The sequence below is a fragment of the Sardina pilchardus genome, chromosome 12, assembly GCF_963854185.1.
Source record: "Sardina pilchardus chromosome 12, fSarPil1.1, whole genome shotgun sequence".
NCBI lineage: Eukaryota > Metazoa > Chordata > Actinopteri > Clupeiformes > Clupeidae > Sardina > Sardina pilchardus.
Window position 1 is genome coordinate 24,581,480 of NC_085005.1, and position 23,000 is coordinate 24,604,479.

Here is a 23,000-nt window from a genome sequence, read left to right on the forward strand (position 1 = left end):
GGGCTCGGATGGCGAGTTGGGGGGGGGTGGCGTGGCGGCCTACAGGTCGATTGGCCGGCGCAGGCCGGGCGCGGAGAGGTTGTTGAAGCGGCCGGGGCGGCCCGTGAGGCTCAGGTACTGCCGCAGGAGCTGGCTGACGCGCTTCTGGCTGTTCCACTTGCGCGCCGACTTGCGGATGCCGATGAAGCCGCCGTAGCGCTTCTGCAGCGGCCGACCCTCCTCCTCCTCGGCCCCTGGGCCTCCCGCCGCCGCCGCCGCCCCCGCCGCCAGGTCCCGGCCCACCAGCTTGCGGTAGCTGTGGCGGCCCTTGATGAAGCCGCCGAAGCGCTTGGCCAGGTGGAGGCCGGCCGCCTCCAGGTCGGACCCCGACACGCCCTGGCGGTCTGGCGACGCCTTGCCGTCCCGCTCCCGCCCCCGCTCCTCGTCCTCCTCCTCGTCCACCAGAGCATCCCGGACCTGCTCAGCCTCGAGCGCGGATCGGAACCACTCGGCGGCCCTGGTCTCAATGGCTGCCCCCGGCTGCTGCTGCTGCTCCTGCTGTTGCTCTTCCTCTTGGTTGATCTCCTCTTCCTCGCCCTCCTCCAGGCTCATAGGGCCGCTGTAGTCATCTCGGTTGGTCATGGCCCCTTCGTGTAGCTGGCGAGAAACAGGCATCTGGCTCACGGTGGCTTGGCACAGGTCCCAGGTCAGTGCAGAGGACATCTGGGCCTCACATTCCAGCAAGCACACCTGACAGGGGGTCAGAGAGGAGGGTTAGGGGTCTGAAGCTGTCGTAAAAAAGGGCCTGTTAATGGCTCACTAAGTGTCATGGGCACAAAGCCATGTACAGAATGGTAATGTAAAGTGAACTTCAAGTTATTTGCTTTTGTGTGTGTGTGTGTGTGTGTGTGTGTGCGCGTGTTGTCTGTGTTGCAATATAAATGTATATGGTGTCTCTGTGCATTTTTAGGATGGAAGTACGGAACTATACTGTATACTTATGTCTGTATGTAAGAGTGTTTTATGAGATGTCAGTATAGGCAGCAAATGGGTAGGAGAGATTGTGGAATAACATTAATTATTGTTAGAGATGCTTGTGTTTGAGTTGAAATCCATTTTGTCCTTTTGTGTGCATTAATGCTCAATGCACACAGCTGAAATGGAAAGATAGCAAAACACCCAACCCAGTTTAGCGTGATAATGGACAGAAAGAGAGAGAGAGACAGTATAAGATCCACCGCTGTATATCGCGATTACAGACAGATGAGGAAGCAGCGGGCAGCTATCTGTGGAAATTTATTACCCATTACAGATATAATGGGGACAGCAGGGGATTCTCTCTGAGTCACGATTTCCACAGACGCTAATAGAGGGTAATAAGTGTGTGTGTGCTGTATGAGTGTGTGTGTGTGTGTGTGTGTGTGTGTGTGTGTGTGTGTGTGTCTATATGTGCTAAAATGTGTACATGCTTTTTCATGAGTTTTCATGCCTCTGTGTATGTGTATCCCTGTGTGAGCTCATCAAAGATTGTGTGTGTGTGCGTGTGCGTGTGTTTGTGTGTGTGTGTGTGTGTGTGTGTGTCTTTGTATGTGCCAAAATGTGTGTACATCTACACGTATGTATATTCATGCACGTTTGTATCCCTGTTTGATTACACCCCATCTGTGATTTTGTGTGTGTGTGTGTGTGTGTGTGTGTGTGTGTGTGTGCGTGCGCATGTGTGTGTATGTGCTCGCGTGCATGCATGCGTGTGTACACACGTGTGTGTGTATGTGCGCGCGTATGTGCGTGCCTATGTGTGTGTGTGTGTGTGTGTGTGTATGTGTGTGCTACTCCTCAATGAGGTTTGTGCCCTTTCAATCCCTGCAGTGAAGAGGGGAAAACAGTGGCCCCAGGGACCCACATCTGGCACCATCAGATCACCCACCCACCCAACCAACCATCCACCCACCCATCCACCCACCTATCCACCCCCTCTCTGTGCTAAGTGTCAATCTCTGCCACCAGTCCCTCTGCCAGCTGATAACTGCTCCACAGCCAATTAGCCGCAGATATCGCCCGCGCTCTCCGTGGGTAGCACAGCTGTGTCGTCTCTCTGTGGTCGTTAGCCAAATTGGTGCAACTATTGCGCCATCAGAGGACCCCTGCCAAAAGTAAACTAGCATGACTCAAGACCATTCAGCAAATGTCCCGCTCTTGTTGTTTACACGGCAATATTTGTCCGATGTTTGGGTGATTAAAAACTCTATTTGTGTCCTCTTAGTAATTCGACGTGACACGGTCATTATTAATTCAGAAGTGAACTTGTTTTCCGCAGTCTCGCGAACGTTCAGTGTGTTGTAGTGTCTGTTAGATTCACTTCAGAAGAAGCCCAGAGCCTCTAAACAACAAGTCATATAGCTACTGACTAAACCTACTTCGAACAACAGTTCAACAAGTAGTTGTTAACAACCACATCCAGCTCTGAACAGCCCATTGATTACTCTTGCATGAATGTACTGTATATGAGATAGCCATCTATCTATCTAAAATCAATCACTGTGCAGGATGCAATCAGTCTGATCCCTCTCTGTTCTCCATGCTGACTGGTGGACATACTGGAAAAAATACTACCTTAGTTCAAACACGTTATCTTTTCTCTCCACATCTCTCTCTTAGGCCATTGTAAGTTAGAGAGTATAGTGTATATATTGTTTCATCCTTGTTTCTGTCCTTTTGTCGGGGGTTACTGATAGCCTATAACAATAACCCTAATACAAATTGTGTTTTTAACCCATGAAAATGGAGGCTAGATTGAGTTGCTAAACATATCCACATGTTCTCTATGAAGACTGAAAAGGTTGGCGTCTTTGTACTGGAAGGTATCAAATGGTTGTGAGCTTTGGGCTTGATTGACAACTACAAGCAGACTTCAGGCACACTATTTGCACAGTTTTGAAGGTTCCTCCAACATTTTTCAATCTTCTTGAGGGCGACCGAAAAAGAAAAACTCATCTTGCCAATAAATTGCTCGCTCGAAAAGGTCTGACACGGGGCAGGCCTGTGGGCTGTGAGCTGTGCTGTGTGTGTGTGTGTGTGTGTGTGTGTGTGTGTGTGTGTGTGTGTGTGTGTGTGTGTGTGTGTGTGTGTGTGTGTGTGTGTGTTTGTGTGTGTGTGTGTGTGTGTGTGAGTGTGTGTGTGTGTAAGGGGTGTGATGAGCTGGGCTGGGAGTCCTCACCAGTGTGCTGAAGGCCTGGTGCTCAGGAAGGAGGAGTCCACAGGAGACGCAGTCCCTCTGGCAGTCTCCACGCGCCGGGGCACCCAGACTCAGCAGCAACAGGGTCCAGAGCGGCGTCTTCATGGCTCACGGGAACGAATGGCGAAGGCGGCGGCGACAACAACGACGACGGCGATGACGCAGCAGGGATGGGAGGACTAAAACACGCGCACAGAGGCTGAGGGGCAAGATGTCTGCGGAGAAGACAGGTGGGGGGAGAGGGGGGGGGGCGAGGAAGAGGCAGGGGAGGAGAGGAGAGAGAGAGGGAAACAGATAAAGGATGTCAGGAGACGGTTAAGAGAAGTAAAAGAGATGGAGGAAAGTTTAAAAAAAGCAGGAAGTGGAATGGAAAAGAGAGGAGGAACAGGAAATGACAGAGAGAAGGGGATGGAAGATGGAGAAAAGAGGGAAAGGATGGCAGAAAGAGAGGAGAATATGATGAAGAGACAAAGAGAAAGGGAGTAGGGGTAAGAGGAGTGAGAGGAGAGGCAAAGAGAAGAGGACAAAAGGACAACAAAGATGGAGGAAAGGATTAACATCCTCTGTCAGTCATTGTATGTTGAGCTTCTCCACACATTCAATGGTGACTGCAAGGCCCGTTTTAAACACACATATCAGTGCACGCCCAGGGTGTGAAGGATGCCATTGATTTCTGATTGGCAGAGATAAGCCAGCGCTATCTGGAGAAAACATCTTAAATCCTTTGGGTGGAAGAGCACAGCAATTTGTGTGTGGGCAAAATAAGTCCAGACAACCTCAAGCTCGAGGCCAATGTTAAAGGACACTCCGTGTGCCCAAGCTTTATGGGTTCCATTGCCCATACTCTGTGCTTGTTGTTTAAATTTGTTGTTTACTACATCAGTGAAGACAGCTTGTAAACTGACAAATAGTACTTTAATCACTACTCGATGCTACAAAAGAACCCAATGCCACCACTACTTAAAAAATCTCCCCTACAGTCATTCATATCCAGTTTTAAAGTGGTTTCAGCAGAGTGGCTGTGTGAATCTATTAAAACTTTGTGTATGCGAGCAACAGCTTAAGGACAACCACACAATATTCCTCTGCAATTAATAGAAAGACTTGAGAATTTAACTGTGTGCAGAAATGGGCAATATTTCCTTCTGCATTGCATTGCATCTGCCTCTCCATCTGATGTCTAATGCCAGGTGCATCTCCTCCAGCGACAGAATTTTCGCACCAAGACGAACGAAATGTGTTTCGAGACAAAACAATTCAACTCAAGACACTGGCACGGGGGGGGGAATGTTCACTTCAAGGCACGTCACTCAAGACAACGTTTGCGTCTCTTTCTCAGGCCGCTGGCGTTTTTACACCAATGAAACGCTAGTAGTTCATAGCGGAGGGCATGCACCAGCTGCTCTGTGCATCGTGCACCCCCCAACCCCCACCCCCACCCCACCCCGAAATTCATCAGCCAAACTCATCATCTGCCCTTAATTGGCAGAAGAATAAAAGCTGCTGGCATAATCAGGAGGAAATGAGAGGGAAAAAAGAGGGGGGGGGGCACAACAGTGGGGGCTGTGAGATGGGGGGGGGGGGGGGGGCACACAGCCCAGTCACTGACTCATTCCCCTGGCCAACATAGTGCATTAGTCATATTGGATTAGAGTTGGAAGGAGGAGAGTGGGGTGGGGGAGGGAGTGTGTGTGTGTGTGTATGTGTGTGTGTGTGTGTGCGTGTGTGTGTGTATGTGTGTGTGTGTGTGTGTGTGTGTGTGTGTGTGTGCGTGTGTGCGTGTGTGCGTGTGTGTGTGTGTGTGTCTGTGTCTGTGTGTGTGTCTGTGTCTGTGTGTTGCGGTGCTTTTGCAGATGAAGCCTTGATAAGAGCTATTGAGTGTGTTGCATTGCATTGTGTGTGCATTGAGCGTATCTTTGTCTTTACCCCTGCAAACAGCATGAGACGCCAAGCAAAACAACAGCAGAAGGATGTTTCTACACAGAAGGAGTTAATGCCTATTCCACACAGCATCCCATCAAACAAGGACCCCAACTGCAGCAATTACTGTAAAGAGACCAGGCTTAAAAAAAATGGTCTATGGTTTTGATGGCGGAGATGATTGAAAATGGCCTCCAAGCGGCAAGCCCCTCATGCGCCATTAATAATACTTGATTAATTTTACACAACTGCCTTGATAGGAGAGTTTATTATTATTATTATTATTTCTCACTCTATAGTTCCATTGAATGTGTTTGAATGGGATATTCAATTCAAGCAGAGATTCAATATTCAGGTTGTTGGCTGTTGGTTATGATATGACCTGACTCAACTCTGAGCTTTTGACTTCCATTGTCATGTCTGCATATGTTGTTCTCTACCTTTTGGTAAGAGTACGAATTACGAAGGTTCCTACTCATGTTTACATCATATTTGTTTACAATTTTCTACTTTCATGCACCTAAATGTAGTCATGCAGCTCAAATCTTCTGAGGGCCCCATCTTTGGTTAAGTCTCACAACAACTCACTCTTTAGTCAATTCCTTGGCCCTTTGCTATTTCAAGTAAGAAGGGAGACATTACAAAAAAAATCGGTTCAAGGGTCTTACAGAACCCCGTTGTTTTCGAAAGCACATTGATCTTTTGATTCGTGTCTTGGCTGCGCTCTCAAAATATCAGACTGACGTCACCACACGCAGGCAGGTGAAGGTGCGCGCGCTCCTGTTTGAGATGGACCGATTGCAAAGTCCCATCTGAAGAGCTTCCCGTGGGGTGAGATGTGAAATGGCTAAACCGTGTGAATGTGCTTAATCCGATTAGTTGTGTCTGGCTCCCGTTTTCCCAGAGAGGAGCCACCTGATGGTATCACCTCTCCGGTAAACAGCCCCACTCCCTTCCCATTTCACAACCGTGCTAGCGTTTAGATAAACATGATTCACAGTCACTGTGTGTGGAGGGAGGGCTACAAAGAGCAACAATAATCAAACATTTTCTGACAGGGCCGCCGTATCTTTGGTTACACAGGTGTCGCACTCGCACTGCATGTTAATTGGGAGGCAGTATGTGACAGTTTGAAAAGTAAATGTATTCAGTGGTGATGTCAGTCATTAAACGTGTTGTGGAGTTCTAGTAGGTCAAAAACATTTACTGGTTGGCCTTGAGACACCCACACAGACATAATTGGGTTTTTGCGTTCTGCAAATGCAGTCCCTGGAAGAAGGCCTAAAAGGCTTGTTCGCCAGAAACCCGAGGAAAGTAGTGCGAGTGTACACTTTTGTCTGCTGGTTAAGAAATGCAAATGCAGTTGTTAATCACTGCGAAAATACAAATGAGGGAAAATCATTTCAAACCTCCATGGGCTGCCAAACACCCGCAGAGGAAATGTCTTACTTTTCAGGCAAAAACTTTTCTGTCTGAGTGTTATCTCAACAAGCGCCCGCAACCTGAATACAAATGGTGTTGGAAACAGACTTGACGCAAAGAACAGACACGCTGCTCCCCTCAGTTCTAATACAACGATCAATTAAATTCAGTCACCATTAAGTCGTCATATTGAATTAATCGAGCTTGTCTTCATTGTCAGAATGGTTTTCACTCATAGAGAGCCGATTCACGTAGGTATTTTAATTGAAAACATATTGATCGCCTCAGGGACCGCGCTTATATTTCGCAATCATATTTGGAGAGATTATCGTCTCCTTTCGGGTTATCCATTAGCGCTGACGATTGCAATCATCTGGAGCCTCACGACCGAGAGTCCGAACGAGGAGCGATGTCATAATAACGGTACTAATGAAGGAGTCGATGGCTGGTGGTGTGATCTGTGGCTTTGACATTTGCGTCGGTCTCGCGCCGTCGTTGCGCACACCTTTCCATCATTCTTGAGTGCGATTAGCCTAAATGATGAAACTCAGACAAACACAGGCTTAAAGTCCAGCCAGGCCACAAGTAGACCCGTGAACATCTATCCAGACATGCCATTTAATGACAGATTTCCATGTAATTGCAATTTCACGTGGCCATAACCTGTTCTCTGAAATTGCACAATATGCTGAAGCCTGAAGTCCACGAGGAATCTGACATTTGACTTTGTCATGCCATATTATGGCTCAAAAAGCTAGGCCTATAGGCTCAAATAAATCACATCACAAAATAAACTAACGAATGACTGAATGAATAAAATTACACGAATATATCCAGTTAATTTCACCAAGGCAATTATGTGTGGTTGTAGAAATGGCCGACCAGTAGAATAAGTTTGAAAACAATGAGGTGATTAGCTAAGCTATATTGAAAGCTTGGGCCTGGGCCTGGGCCTTGGGCCTGGGCCTTTCAAAGGAGATGCAAAGGAAATGGTATTAGCACTCTGGTGTATAAATGTGCTTTCTCTTATATTGTTTTTGTAAAGCAGTATTAAGGCTAGGCTCTATGCTATTTTAAAACCTCTAATTCTCATTTAGTGCCAACCCATGATTACTTCACTGGAATTTGGAACTATGTCATATGCAAGTTCATCAGGGGGAGGCATTTGTGGAAATACCATTAAAGTATGAATATGAATAATTCATTGGCACAATGGGCCACTTAGAGTGGACACGCAGGGGAAATTGTGTGCAAGGGAAAAAGCCAAAAAGTGTGCACAATTATGGAAATTGCCTCCTGTGACTGTCTACATTAAAGCCTGACAAGGAGGGATGCAGAGGGGCTTTGACAAAATAGACACCATGCATTTCTGCTGTCAGGCATTATTGAGAAAGGTAATAATTAGGAATCACAAGGGCAATAAACACACACAAATGGAGGCCTACACCAAGTAAAGGCTTTTTAGATATTACCGTGTTTGATGATAAGCAATTTGAATAAGTAGCCTTATCTACCATGATGCGTTTGGGTGTCACTATTCCACTGTTGTTGATGGGGAAAGCAGTTGCCATTGATAAGCATACACTGAATGATTTCATCTTAACTTTCATAACAGTGCCTGTGTCATTTATCATATCAAAATGAGACCAACAATGTCCCTACTAAACTGAACACCGGTCTTGTGATACATACAAATGTAAAAAGTCAGGCTGTGTGTATATGTGCGTGGGGGGAGGGGGTTCAAGAATCAAGGCAAAAAAGAAGAAAGGCATCACTGTATTTTCTGACCTAACTGAAGCAAGTTTCCCCACATCTAAAATCTCCAGCAAGAATTAGCCGCAGGTTCAGGTGGAAATTAACCAAGAAAGGAATCAGTTTTAATAGGAATGTGATTAAACTCTCCCACCAGACCATAAGGATTAGATTTCCACACACTAATCGTCACAGCCACAAATCACTTCCTGATAAACCTACCCATGAAATTAAAAGCCATTTGAATACTGATGGACCACGCTGCATCTGTTGCTGATAAGCAACAATAGCATCCTATTAAGATTCAGAGTCTTAAATGTGGCTGTTGCATAAGCAAGTCTTTGGAGACTGTGAAACTGACTGATTGGCCAACTTTTTTTAGAATAATTATTACACCTTCATCATTTTATCATATCCTGCATGCATTCACACAATAAAGGCAGAAGCTGCCCCTCCTCCTAGAACAGGTGTCTACTACAGAGGATGGGAAATGCTTTGAAGAGCCAGGGACAGTATTCAAACTTTAAAAACAAAACAAAAGATATTGAAAACGATTTACTATTAAAATACAATATTATGTTTCCATTTCAGTATCCACCTGTATCCATCACTAACACATCTCTCTGGAACATATCATTGTATTTAAAACCCCCTTAACTTTAATACTATCTATATTTGTACTTTACTTTACTACCTGTATCTGTAACATATGCTACTAACACATGAATACATGAATGTCATATGTCATCTGTGTGAGTGTGTGAACGTGTGTGTGTGTGTGTATGTGTGTGTGTGTGTGTGTGTGTGTGTAACGCAGGCTGCATATCATGAAAATCAGAAACGACAGCATTTCCTTTCCAGATCTCCACCTCACCCAGCCAAGCATGGCATGATTGACGAGCAAGAGAAAGAGGGAGAGGAAGGTGAGAGGAGGTGAGAGGAGGTGAAACTGTGTAGGTGATGACGATGGGGGAAAAACAATGCCTAATGGAAACCAGAGGTTAATTAAAGCCAGTGAGGTCATTAACTTAGATCACAGAGGACTAGTTTATATCCACAGAGGAGCGCGTCGAGGGTATGTATGCACTGGGTATCTCCAAGAGGTAAAAACAAGAGAAACAAGATTCAGTTCCCGTCTTACATCTCCATTACATTCTTTAAAGAAAATCCTGTTTCTCACACCCTTCTGAGCAACTTCTGACATAATTTGGCACGAGGCATAAACACATCAGTAAGTAGCACCAGTTTCTCTCACTCTCTCTCTCTCTCTCACACACACACACACACACGCACACACACACACAGATCAAGAACACACACATAAACAGATCAAGACACAAGAATCACCCTTACCTGTGATAGCAGTAGAAATAAGCACTCCCAGTGTGTCTTCAGTGTATGCCTTGTATATGATGTTCTCTTGTGGCAGTGGTGGCTCTACTCTGTCTCTCTCTCTGTCTCTCTCTCTCTTGCTCTGTCTCTCTCGCTCTCTCTCTCTCTCTCCTCTGGGTTTGGGCATCTGATGTCGTTGAGGCCCCTCCTGGCTCCTTATAATAACACACCCCTTCCTCTGGTGCATACCCTACCCCCCACCCCCCTCCAACACCCACACACACACACACACACACACACACACGCAGAAGACTCCATAGACTAGGGGTGGCGAGGAGAGGTTTTGGGAGGGGAGGGGTGGGGTTGGGGGCATGTGATGTGTAACTATGCACGCACATCTCAGTAGACACACATCCCTTACTCAACGCTGACGTTTGAGCCCCGCCACTGACGTCATGACGACCCTAGATTCCCACACTCCGCCGACCCGCCCTCCCCCCAAAGAAGTCACCGAACATGGCTAAATATATAAGCCTTATTCTCTAACTGACAGACACACCTCTAGGCTATGTGTGTGTGTGTGTGTGTGTGTGTGTGTGTGTTTGTGTATACCTTAAACCTTAATAAGAAAGCATAACTTGATACTGAAGAAAGCAAGGGAAACAAGAAACGAGAGGACACATCATACAAAGGCCTATTAAAAAGCAATTAAACCTAATCACCCGATAAGAAACTGAAACGATGCTCTCCAGGTTCTATTTGCGATTAGCTGACCCCAAGATAGGGTTGCTCAAAACACAGATGATGGTTAAAGCAGTGTGGCTGCTCAAAGCTGCATCAGGAAGAAAAACAAAAGCTCCCTGAGGTAGAATGGACTCTGTGGGTCCCTGGCCAGAGTCAGCCATGCCACCAAGGGAAGAAATTGGAACACAGGCAAAAGATATGGCAAACCACACAGTAGTCACATGTAGGGGGGGGGGGGACACATATGGAGAGGAAGTATGATTCATTGTATGCCATGTATAATATTTTGATACAAATTTGACGGGAAGATTTTTTTTTTCCAGATCATTCTACTGTTGTTGTTCTGGCTGCTCGAGAGACAGAACTGGCCAGTGTGGCCAAAGGTTACTACTAAATGTTGTTACTGTTTTGAAAAACAACCATAGATCGTGTGACCCTGGGGTGAATGAACATGCAAGGAGAGAAAACACACACACACACACGCACACACACACACACACACACACACACACAGAGTCATACAGAGGGAAATCAGCCTTTGCATGTTTGCGTTCCTTTCAGCAAAAAAAAAAAAACAGGTGGACTCCTTCGTTTTTTCCCCCCTCCATGGCTTAGAATTACGATGGGGAAAAAATGAAAGATATTTTTAGATAAGCTTATATTTCTTACCAAGCTTTGATCTTTATAACCATGCACTCTTATTTTTGTACGTGAATGACAGGATTAGAGGGGAAATCATGTTCATACTTGAAATTAGCTTTTTAATCAAGCTGCATCATTTAAGAACCAATATTCAGAACAAATACAAACAATTTCCTTCTCTAAAAATACAGCGTATACTTTGAGTGTTGTATAATACATATTTTGTATGATTGATGTCTTTTTATGGATATATTCACTGGGCATACATATTGTATTCAAACTAAAATAATATTTTATTCTTCACACAAAGTCAACTTGTCAGTGTTAGTGCTGTGTCACAGTGTCTGCTAATCAATCTATTTAATTTATGACATCAGCAAATAATATGCAGTACAAAACAAATCATTTGGATCAACTAGCATGATTGTTTGAGGTCACTACAGATTAAAATAACAGAAAACACTAACAGTGACCTTGAAAACATCAAATTGGATAAACATGCATTTTTTGGTTTCTCTGGATTGTGCCTGCTGTGTCTGTGCCACTGTCTTGGGATCAGTGCAAAGTCTCGTGTGCAAGCAGTAAAATTCACTGAAGCAAACCTGAATCACCTGGGGCAACTGGACTGAAGTATAATGCACTATTCCTTGTCATTGGCAGCAGAGACCTCTCTGATAATCACGGTAATGCAACTTGAACCAGGAGCAGGTGCCTGAGGGGAAATATACAGAGCAACATCAAAATACACAAACACATATACATATGTATATTTACACACACAGTTCTGGGGAAAATTAAGAGACCACTGCACATTTGTCTGAATGTGCAGTGTCATCCTAAGGTTGCTGAGTGAAGGAACTGACTAATTTCACCAATTTCACATTACTAGTAATGATATGCATGTGACAAATAAAACTCCTTGTATCCTTGTATCTTTGTATCCTTGTATCCTTGATATATGACTGGAAATTTACCTTGGACTAAAATGATGTTCTGATGTGCATGAGTTATCTTTAGCATATCATAACATATTCTTAACTGCCTCATAAACTTGCTGATTCCATTAGAGATGATTGGAAACCTAAGAAGGGTCAATTGAAATGCATCTGAAGTCAACATTCAATGTTTCTTCATACAGTCATACAATCTCTTCCTAAGTAAATAAATAAATAAATAAATAAGCCTAAATAGACTAACTCACCAAGAAATAAACATGATTTTGTGACCTCAATCTAAGTGCAAATTAAAAGTCATATTTCATTGGTCAACTAATTAACCTTGTGAGTGAAATGACAAACTCAGATTTAGGATGCCTGCAGAAGGAAACCACCAACTAGTCATGAATTTCTGGCCAGAAAATGTCTTCAGTGAGACAATGTGGAGTGTATTTGTGCATGTCTTTCTTTCAGTATAGTCTCTCAGGGTCGGTATACCAAAAAACAAGAGGATAACAAAGACATGAAAATATGCACTGACAATCTTCTGTGTGATGTGTGCAGTAGCCTACACACAAGACAGCAGATGAGGTGATATACGGCTATGGAATAAGGGAGAGGGCACAAAGCGTGACTGACTTCATCAACTTCGGATAATGAAGAATATGGGGATCAGACTGATGGAATCTATATTGCTCAAACACTGGGACAGAGGTTAATTTCAAACCCCAGTAAAATGACTGACTCACAGGTCCTGCCAGTCACCGCAAGGACGCACGTGTGGCATGATGGCACAGTGCTGGAAAACTACGTCACAGCTGAACGCCTTTTAAACTCCATTGACGCATTTTCAGTCTGAGACGCTTCCGTTTGAGCAACTGAGCAATCACAGTGCAGAGGAACCACTCTAGGGAACATGTGGAATAGTGTGTTCCTAAGCATTTTCTGCAATGTAAGAAACAGCATGGGGATAACAGTTAAAGCTGTTATAATGGTCTTGGTCAATAAGACTTGTAAATCCATATGGAACCGCACAAAATCATTAGGCCTATGCATAGGCTGGCAAGGCTGTTTAGGTTGCAGAATTGACCCCTTTAATTTGTAACTCAACATAAATTCCTCTCTAGGCCTATGATTAATTTACAACAACATACTTTCAAAAGCATTGAGGCTTCTGAAGCTTTTTCTCATGACGCCTGAAAAAAGAGGTTCTGAAATGTGTGACAACGCTCAGCTTAAATGTGAAGGCTTGCACCCACATTACTCATCTTGACATTTAATCGAAATACAGGCCAAATGTCTCCAAATGAAAGGACTGAGTCATTTCATAACCAAGTTGTCAATCGTTTTCAGCAAGTGACAGAGATATTTATTTAGGCCTTTGGCTAGACCAAGCCAGTGATAGAAATGTCACTGTTTTTTTCCCACAGTCTTTCTGTGTCAACAAATAGCTGCCTAGGCCTAGGCTAGGCACGGGTGGATTATTCTAAGATGGGACATTTTTTGCTTTTCTGACTTTAGTTTAGGCTTCAATGTGAGGACAGGATATTCAATCCACATCCAGTTTTGATGACAGGAGCCTACAGCTTTGATTTTACCATAGTTTCACTGGTATTCATACTTTGGGAAAGAGCCACATAGGTGTCCCAGTCCCTGTGGGCTAAACTACAGAAGTCAGACATAAAGCAAAAAATGTCCCATCTTAGAGCAATCTACCCTTGCCTATTTGTTGAGACAAGAGTAAGAGTCGCCTATAGACCTACGTTTAGCCTATATGACCGTTCACCAATTTCATATTGGCCTAGACTATTTAATTGCCAGAAGACATCCAGTTTTGATGACAGGGTACAGCTTTGATTCTAGTTTCACTGGGTCCCACATTACAAATGGTGAACGGTAAACGTAGCGTAGGTCAACAGGCTACGTTTTTAAATGCCGCAGGCTTAGCTACCTGTGGGAATGTTGCGTGCTTTTGTGTTTGTAGTGACCAGAGACTGTAAAAGGTAGTGACACAAGGACACAATCTCTTGTTGTTTAAATTGATTGGATACTTTAAACCCGTTGTTACTGTAAGCGTCATTGATTGGACACCCAGTGCGCTTTGACCAATGGGAAAGAACGTTGTTATCTGCGTGCGTGAAGCGGGAATATCTGAACTACGGAAGACTGTCAGTGCAACAGTGTTTTCATTTAACTTGAAACATTGTTCACTTGACCAAAAAAGCTATTGTGACTTGACGATAGAGTACAACTTTAGTGCGATAGACCCACACTGGCACATGGGTAAGTTAATAGTTTCTGTTCACTTCAATTACAGTATACTAGTAAAATAGTATCGAGAACTAACATCTAGAGCAGACGTTATGAATGGTGAAAAACTGGTAAGCTAGCAAAGTAGAGGCTAGCTGCTAGCTCAGTTAGCTAAAAGTATCGATAGTCAACAGCACTCTGTGTTTAACTCTGGACGTCATATGTCCGTAGTTTTTATCAAACTTTCCTACACATATTGTGTCACTTTCGTGAAACTTGGTGAACGTTTAGGTCCTAAACTCACCCGATGACGTTACAACTGTCACTCTATGCAAACGGTAAATTAGCTATCGATGCGTCAGCCCATTTCTATTATTTCGAGCCCCCTGCTGTCCTGATAACGTCTGTTGCTCATTTTCTTATCATCCCGATTCACGGTAATACTCTGTCAATCAAACCCTACGTTACATTTATGCATGGTTGCTTGCAAACCACATTGATGGCTCTGCATTATAACGTTAATTTCTCTATGCAAGTTTGCTATTTCATCCCAGTAAGCTGCTTGACCACAACAAAACAACCACCACTGCATTTCAATTCAAATTTCAAGTTTCAATGCATGCAACTTCTGGATTTTCTACTAGTTGAATGATATCTCATAATTGATCTGTTTGAGTAGGCCTACAACATGTTTAACACTACACGTATTTCTTCACAGGTACGTTAACCTTACGTTTACTCAACGTTGCTCATTGAATGATAACACGTTGGATCTCTCTAGTGCCTTAGTGCAACTTCCAAAGTAGAAACAGACAGATATGACAGAAATGGAAGAATTGTACATTCTACAACGGGAAGTGGGCCGAGGGAGCTACGGCGTGGTGTTCGAGGGTCTGGAAAAAGGAGCTGGAGACAGGGTGGCTATCAAGCGTTTGCCGTGCGTTAACCCCGAAGGCATTCAGCTGTACCTGCAGGAGCTGTGGGTCATGAGAACAACGGCCGAGAACCACCCGAACGTCATTGCCTTGCACAGTTGCCTCGCACAGACAGGACCAAACACGCTTCAGCTACTTAAACCCGGCAGACTACCTCTGGACTTGGTGGAGAGCGCATTGAAAGGCACCTTGGCCTCGGGTCAAAAGCACAGTACCCAAGGCACAAACCCTCGCTCCCGCAAGAGACCTATGCAGCCGACAGCCGAGGTCGTACCCCGTCGTTGCTCCGCCCTGTGGTTGGTGATGGAATACTGTGAAGGCGGTGATCTGAACCACTTCATACTGTCCAGGCCGCCGGACACGGAGCGCAACCACAGCGTGATCAAACAGCTGAGCAGCGCCTTGACATTTCTGCATGGGCTGGGTATTGTGCACCGCGACCTCAAGCCCGATAATGTGTTGGTGCAACTTACTAAAAAGGGCCCCGTCATTAAGGTAAAGTGAAACAGAACACACACACACACACACACACACACACACACACACACACACACACACACACACACACACACACACACACCAGTGCCTCTTTGACAGTGTCCCATATCAAAACAGTAGCAATCAAGAGTACTGAAACTTGCACAATAGTATCATAAAAATTATGATATGCACATAATTATCATCATATTTAAACCTAGCTGAAATGCAGCCAGTCCTTGGCAACAGGATTGTTGCAATACGTCACAGTGTCAGTTACTGGCAATGTTAAGGAGTCTGTTTCTGTAAGAGTTTACTTTTTAAACGTGCTGTAGAATATTATCAAGTAGACTTATCTGAAGACACATTTTAACTATGTTCTCTGCTGTGGAGAAGACGACATGTTTACTGATACGGTATTATGGTATAATGTATATATGTATGTATTGTGTTGCCAGGTGGTATTGGGTATTATTACAGTTATATTGAAGGGGCTGATGTCAACCAGGCTAATTGGTTCTATTAATGTTCAACAACTGGCTACCTTTATGAACCCAAATCGATTCCTCGCTTCATTAATTTGAATTAGATTGCGTTCCCTTGCAGCAGCAGGCAAAGGATGGTCTAATGGGAAAATTGATTACGTTTTGCTTTTTGTCCCCCCCCCCCCCCCCCCCCCCCATCACTAAATGTGCCTTTAATTACCTTCTAGCACATACAAGTGTGGGTTCACCGAAGCCCAGTTGTTAAGAGCAAGCTTCTGCTGACGCATAACCGTGGGGTACTCTCTCCCTGAGGGTATAGCCTATGTCTCCGTATATCTTAACTCTCTCTGTCAGCTGGAAGTAATTTCCAGTGTTTTGAAAGACTCTTCTGTGTTCTCTGTATACGTCTGCATAAAGAAATGGATCGTAAACTCCATTCTGTTAAAAGTTCTTTGTATTTACACAGGGCCGTATGGTCGCGTCACAGACGCCCACTTGCTCTGTTTGATTCGAGGAGTATTGATCCCCCTCAGTGTCACAGAACTCTGATCAATTTAAAAAAAGGGGATCATGCATCGATGCACAACTCCATGAATAAATCACAGTCTGATGTGACTGACGTGAACATGATCACGACTTACACCCCATGCCACCGTCGCCTGGCCCTCCCCATCCACGTATTGTTTCTAGAACATGAAAGAAACAGAACTAGATGGTGATAAGGGGCCCCGGCAGTGGCGCGACTGGCTGGGGCACCTGCACCGCACGCCGGCGACCCGGGTTAGATTCCCGTTCACTTCCTGTCTCTCTTCACTATCCTATCATTAAAGGCATAAAAGCCCAAAAAATATACTTTAAAAAAATAGATGGTGATAAGGTGGTATCCAATGCCCATTAAGGGGATGATTTGGCGGTGAAGATAGACAGAACGTCTGGTAATGAAATGTACGTCATTTGACCCCATAACTAACAACACCTAAGGTAGCGTTCGTAGTTTGTTGCAAAATGTTCAAGAATACTTCCTAAGATTTGGTGAAACGTTGAGATTTCAGCCTAGCACATTTGCAATCCTCCCTTCTGTGCTCACAAAGCAACTTTGAGATTCCAGGGCTGGATCAGTTTGCCAGGACCTTTTGCTTGATTAACCTCAGTGAAATCCTTTCGTAGGCTGTTCTGTTGCCGATGGGGTTTTTTTGCCAAAGGTTGCTTTAGTGACAGATGGTAAATAGACCCTACCCATAGCACTAAAGCAAGTATCATGCTGCTCCGCACACATTTGCATGTCGAAGATACGCGTCATGCAGACGCACGGTCCCAATTGTTGGGGAGCACACGAAACCCCACATGTGCACGTCACGTAGAATCACGGGCTGAACCTTTAATTGACCTTTGGAGATTGCTGATGCAAATGAGTGCGATGGTGGGAAAATGACCCAGTAAACACGTCACGGATGAGGAATGTGCACATCTGCTCAGCGCTCAGAGTTCTAGAAGCTTGGGGCTGCAACTAAAGACTGTTTTCAAAATCAATTATTTTCTCAATTAATTGATTAGTTGTTTGGTCTATGATATGGTAGAAAATGGTGGAAAATGTCAATCAGTGTTTCCTGATTGATTGATTGATTGGTTTGAAGGTTGAATTCAATTGGGAGAGGGGTTCTATACAGAGAGCCTCTTGGGTAAAAACCCATGGAGAAATGAGAAGCATGAATCTTGTTAATCTGGGCACAGTTTTCATGTTCTTCATGAGAAATTACTGTATGAAAATCCACTTCTCCAAAACATTCCAAAGTCTAATGGTGGAGTTTAGTCATAACTACATTTCCTACCCATACAACCAGTTGACATATGTGTCTGTATAAACATCGCCCGTCTCCTGCTAAATTCACAGGTGGCAGATTTTGGCCTCAGTAAAATGACCGAGCGTCTGTCGGAAGGTGACCAAACTCGGCCGGCGTTCTCCTCCACGTGTGGCTCAGACTTCTACATGGCCCCGGAGGTGTGGGCTGGGCTCAACTACACAGCTCAGGCGGACATTTTCTCCATGGGGGTCCTCTTCTGGGCCGTCCTGGAGAGAATCACCTTTCTGGAAGATGGATGCACACATGAACAGCTCGGTGAGTTAGACTATACCAGATACACTGTAATTGAGTATGAGTAGCTTTGTATTAAATTTAGAATTTAGGCTTGTACTGTTTGCAATGAGCAAGGCACCCCACAAAGTCAGTTTGAACCTGTTTACTTATCTATTTACTTTTTATATTATTTTCATGTATGTATCACTATTCCCCTCTTCAATTTTATTGATTTTATTTTATTTCATTTTGTTTTGTTTCATTTGTAGGCCTATACTTTTCACTACAACTTTAGTCTATTTCTTTTGTTGTTATTGTTGTAATCCTGGCCTCACTGAAAATGAAGACTACTCTCAATGTACCTCCAAAAATAAATAAAGGCTGAATGAGTGAATTAACTTTTAAAGAGAACACAACACATACAGTGCACATTTCCTGCATGGAGTCACTTAATAAGGATAAACACTTAACTATAATTGAGGGGAAATTCAGGTGAACAGAAAGGAGGAATGGCGGCAGAGGCTTTTACTCGGACTGCTGGTTTAGAATCACAGAAAGGTCAGGGTCCTGTTAAGGCCAGTTAACTTCCGCGTCATGCCGTGATCCGTCATTCAGTGAGTCAGTAAGTGAGTGTGAGAGGGAACATCTTTTACTGGAAAGTTGTTTGTGTCCATTCCTGTTGTAAAGAGTCACATTCAATTTAACTGTGAATCTGTATCTAATGGAACCTACCTGTCTGTTTGGCTTTGTTCGTTTGTTTGTTTGTGTTTGTCTGTGTGTGTGTGTGTGTGTGTGTGTGTCCTTGTCTGTATGCTTGTGTCCCTTTTTGTGCTGGTCTATCTCTCTGCCTGTGTGTGTGTGTGTGTGTCCTTGTCTGTCTGTGTGTGTGTGTGTGTCTGTGTCTGTGTGTGTGTGTGTGTCTCTATATAGGGGCGTATTTTGTGCGCGGCCGCTGGCTAACTCCCCTGGGTGAGGCGCTGTGCCAGAACCCCGAGCTGCAGCTGGCGATCCCCATGAAGGGCAAGCGTGCTCCGCCGCTGCCCCCTCCTCCCAACCCCGCCGCCTGCGCCCTGCTGCGGCACATGCTGACCTCCGACCCGGACGCCCGGCCCAGCGCCCAGCAGCTGGAGGGGTACCTGCGGAACGCCCTCAAGCAGCACTGAGGCGGCGATAGCGGCGGCGGCTACGGCGGATACTCTCACTTACAGCGTAATGCAGATGCCGGAGGAATGACTAGCAGGACATCACTATTGGACTCCTTAATCCTCCTTAAGGATTAAGTTTAGTCCTAAAAACTAGAGGACGCACTTTTTTTTCAGTGGAGTTCTCTCCATTAAATGTTCTCTTAAAAGTCCAGAACACTTAATCCATGTACAGGAAACAGAAAATGTACACCCCCCCCCTTCTTTGCTCACTGACATCGTGTCAGTGGCTTGTGGTGAGAAAGTGGCTGTACATAAGGGATTGACCAAAGGGATTTCTGCTTGCTTGAATTGCAACCTCAGACATAGGCTATTAAATGGCATATCTGAGGCACTGGATACTTGATCTTAAATGGTATCTACACTGTAAATCACCAGTGATCGTGATGGGTCCTGGTGAATTTTTGTAAGAACATTTGTTGCATTTGTTGCAAAATGAGTTAAACCACACAATTGTTACATTTGTGTTTTAATGAGCTTGGATGTATTTATTGAAGAATGGATAAAAACAGGTTGTGTATGTACAAGTTTGCCTGGTGTCTGATTCCTAGATTCCTTTTATTGCAAAATTCTCCAGCGCACTATGTTAAGGAAGTTGGGCTACGGCTTCATTTCATTTGCCTCCAAAAGACCGATATTTTCTGCCAAATTAGGTGGTTTCTTTTGACTCCTGTCACATAAATGTATGGTGTAATTTCAGCAACATGATGCAGGAAATGAGGGAAATTTGTCTGGTCACACCGAAACCCTGCACAAGTTCTTGCGCTCACAGCAATGACGCCAATCTACAATTCTGTCTTGTGAGGTCTTTGAAGTTCCTCTGTAGACTGAGCATGTCCAACTGCATTTCTCAGGCAAATACTTCCATCTCCTGAGGGACAATGAAGTGTTTGTGTGATGAAAACGGGAGATATCCTTTCTGTATTTTGTGCGCGCATGCACACAAAGTTTGCCTCCTTCCGTCTCAGCCACTTGAAATGTGTGTGAGGTCTCTTTTTCTCCTTCCTTTGTGGAAAATCCATTTTGTTTGTGCAGAGCAGACAGTGGAACAGATAGATCCATCCAAAGACAATTCCATTTCTTCAGGATATTAAATGTGTGGCCAAAAAAAAACGCTGCTGCAAATCAGAACCAACACTTCATCTTCTCATCTGTCATTCTGGTGTCACACAGATCGGTTGTCTGGTCCCCATCACACTAATCTGAGTCTCTGTGCTGCCATTGTTCTTAACGCTACATTTTGCTTTCACATTTTGTCTCATTTGGCTTTTTTCAAAACGAGCTGGTTTTACCGGGTGCGTACCAACACTGATGTGCAACATATGGAGTTCCTCTCAGACTGGTTAGGCTCAATTTATTTGTGTATGAACAAGGGTGCCATTCTCTCAGTGGGGTTAAGAGCCCTGCGTGTGGTTTGGCACAGCTTTTTAAGAAGCCTCTGTAAAAAAAAAGAGAGAGAGGAAGAAAAATACATAGTAAAGCAGCACGAGATCCCTGTTATGAATAATAATAATAATAATAATAATAACAAAACAGATTTGCGGAGGAAGCGTAACCGTTGCAATTGCATCGTGTGAATTTCACCACACTGTGATACATTTGATACAACATTATCAAGTTATGAGGTTTAGAGGGTGTGACCATTGCTGAAATTATACCACTGCAGAGAAACTAAACTGGTGCATTGTGCTATTTTGATGGGGAGAAAAGTGTAGACAGACTGGAGCAAAGGGGAACAGGGCACAGAAAAAGGGCAGCGAGGGTGAATGACCCGGTGACTTCCGTCTCAGCACGATATGATGCATCGGTGAGTGTTGTTAGTAGATCACGCAGATGACATTTCCTTCACGGGGCGCACCTTGCCCTTTTCTTCATGCATCAGCGGCTCGTAAATGAAATGGCCAGACGGCTTTCCCAGGCGTCCGTTAGTGTGTTGGCACTTCATCACGCACCATGCTCTTTCGCTCGTGGAGTTAATCTTCACTCGGGTGCCTGGCATCAGCGTGTCATACGAGCGGAGTAAGAAATGACTTTGGAGTCGAGGACACTCACAAAAAGAATGTGCGCATTATTTTGATTAAAACATGGGAAGAAACTTGAGGACTTTCATTGCTTCTTTTCTGGGGCATCCCCAGTTTAATGTTAAGCGCGCACCAAAGTCACGACGAGACCCCTTTTCCGGGAAATTATGAGCGCGAGAACAGGTGCGGGTGGGGGTGTCAGCGCCGTGTGTTAGATGCACGAGCGATTTCATGGATTTACTATTAACGATCTCCAGATGACACACTTTTCCAAATACAGTCGCAGTGACGAGGCCCATCATGGTTCAGCTTTTAGAAGCATTCGGTCATCATTCACTGTGCACTGAGTTCGAGATGGAGCTGTAATTGCTGTACTGAGGTGTCAAATGAAGCAGGAAAAAGCTTATCCAAGTCACCATCAGGCCGGGAGGCTTTTCTATCTGTCTCCCCAGCGATGCTGCAGAGCTCATGGTAACCATATTATAGTTCGAGTGAAATGTTAAGCCAAGTGAAAAAAGGGACCCATTATGGATTTGGTGACATATCATCTACAGTCCTGACAGGGAGGCTTATGAGTTTGCTCCATTTTGGTCGTAGCTGTCAGATACCATAGCACCAACACATACACCACGGATTTCAGATTAATAGACTTTATTTGAGGCAAACTGAAAACCCCTGAATGATCTTGGACCACCCAAAATGTCTTTCTTTGCCAGCACTGGCATTCAACACAATTAGTACATTCCAGTTAAAGGATGCACAAATGTAATTTCAGAAGAGAACTGGACAAAGATTAACACGGATTTACTTACGCAACCCAGTTGCCTCCTTCCCAAAAGATTCTGTGCGTTTACGTAACAGCTAGGTTCACTCAACTGCGGATATTCAATTTCCCCCTATACATCGACTCATTAAACAAACAGCAGGTGTACTGCTGTCAAAGAGAATGTTACAAGACCGCAGCAAATAAGAAGTCTGCAGATTGTATGCAAACAACTCAAATACATGGACTAACCAAAATCTTTATGACACACAATCCAAGTAGCCTAATAACCCCTTAAATAAATACAGGATAACATAATGGGCTGCAAAAAATGACTGGAAGTGGGTTTTGTTGTGCTGCTGTTGACGGGCAAACTCTTGTGGAGTTGTGGTGACATTACCTTCTCAGTCCCCAATTCCACTGACAGAAATGTCCATGACCGCTGCACTAAGGCACCACCAGCCATGCAGACTTCTCACTTAAAGGCCTCAAAATGTGCGTTTGCTGAGTATATAAAGCCACCCCTCTCCTCATTTCGCGTCGGTATCTCAAGGGCCATGAAAAAAAGAGTCTATAAAAGAGTATCCTGGGTGTTGTCCAACCTCTCCGGAGGCCATCAATCGAGGCGCTTCAACATATACGGTCCATCTAGCTCATATCCCATCTTTCTGTAGTAGTTCCTAGTTCCTACCCCTGTAAGAGAAACAGCATGGGGATTAATCAGAGGAAGCCAACATATATATATTTTTTAACTCAACAGAGGCTTAGATCCATATAACAATGGTGACCGTAGACCAAGAGCAGTATGAAACTTGGCAAGGACCAATATAA

General features: G+C 44.4%; 3 protein-coding genes across 3 annotated transcripts in view; 1 reads left to right on the top strand and 2 right to left on the bottom strand.

The window, feature by feature from the left end:
* Positions 1–9,784, bottom strand: pnocb (prepronociceptin b). Its single transcript, XM_062550297.1, has 3 exons — positions 9,662–9,784; positions 3,197–3,429; positions 1–729 (listed from the first exon to the last, which is right to left on the bottom strand). Exons 2-3 carry the CDS (start codon positions 3,317–3,319, stop codon positions 40–42), a joined length of 813 nt encoding a protein of 270 aa, XP_062406281.1. The 5' UTR covers positions 3,320–3,429; positions 9,662–9,784; the 3' UTR covers positions 1–39.
* Positions 9,785–14,106: 4,322 nt separating this feature from the next.
* si:ch211-63o20.7 (Serine/threonine-protein kinase pdik1l-B-like) lies at positions 14,107–19,912 on the top strand. Its single transcript, XM_062550673.1, has 4 exons — positions 14,107–14,244; positions 14,930–15,641; positions 18,000–18,225; positions 19,114–19,912. The coding sequence occupies exons 2-4, from the start codon at positions 15,030–15,032 to the stop codon at positions 19,344–19,346; spliced, it is 1,071 nt and encodes a 356-aa protein (XP_062406657.1). The 5' UTR covers positions 14,107–14,244; positions 14,930–15,029; the 3' UTR covers positions 19,347–19,912.
* A 2,128-nt stretch (positions 19,913–22,040) lies between these two features.
* Positions 22,041–23,000, bottom strand: part of elp3 (elongator acetyltransferase complex subunit 3) — a 21,434-nt gene continuing 20,474 nt past the window's right edge. The window contains exon 15 of the mRNA XM_062551019.1: positions 22,041–22,862. Coding sequence (XP_062407003.1) covers positions 22,786–22,862 — 77 coding nt within the window. The 3' untranslated portion in view covers positions 22,041–22,785. The remainder of the gene's footprint in view (positions 22,863–23,000) is intronic.

Coding starts and splice junctions, on each gene's coding strand:
- si:ch211-63o20.7 (XM_062550673.1), top strand. CDS start 15,030: ATGACAGAAATGGAAGAATTGTACATTCTACAACGGGAAGTGGGCCGA. Junction 15,642..17,999: donor AAAAGGGCCCCGTCATTAAG/GTAAAGTGAAAC, acceptor CTAAATTCACAG/GTGGCAGATTTTGGCCTCAG. Junction 18,226..19,113: donor ATGCACACATGAACAGCTCG/GTGAGTTAGACT, acceptor GTCTCTATATAG/GGGCGTATTTTGTGCGCGGC.
- pnocb (XM_062550297.1), bottom strand. CDS start 3,319: ATGAAGACGCCGCTCTGGACCCTGTTGCTGCTGAGTCTGGGTGCCCCG. Junction 730..3,196: donor ACCAGGCCTTCAGCACACTG/GTGAGGACTCCC, acceptor ACCCCCTGTCAG/GTGTGCTTGCTGGAATGTGA.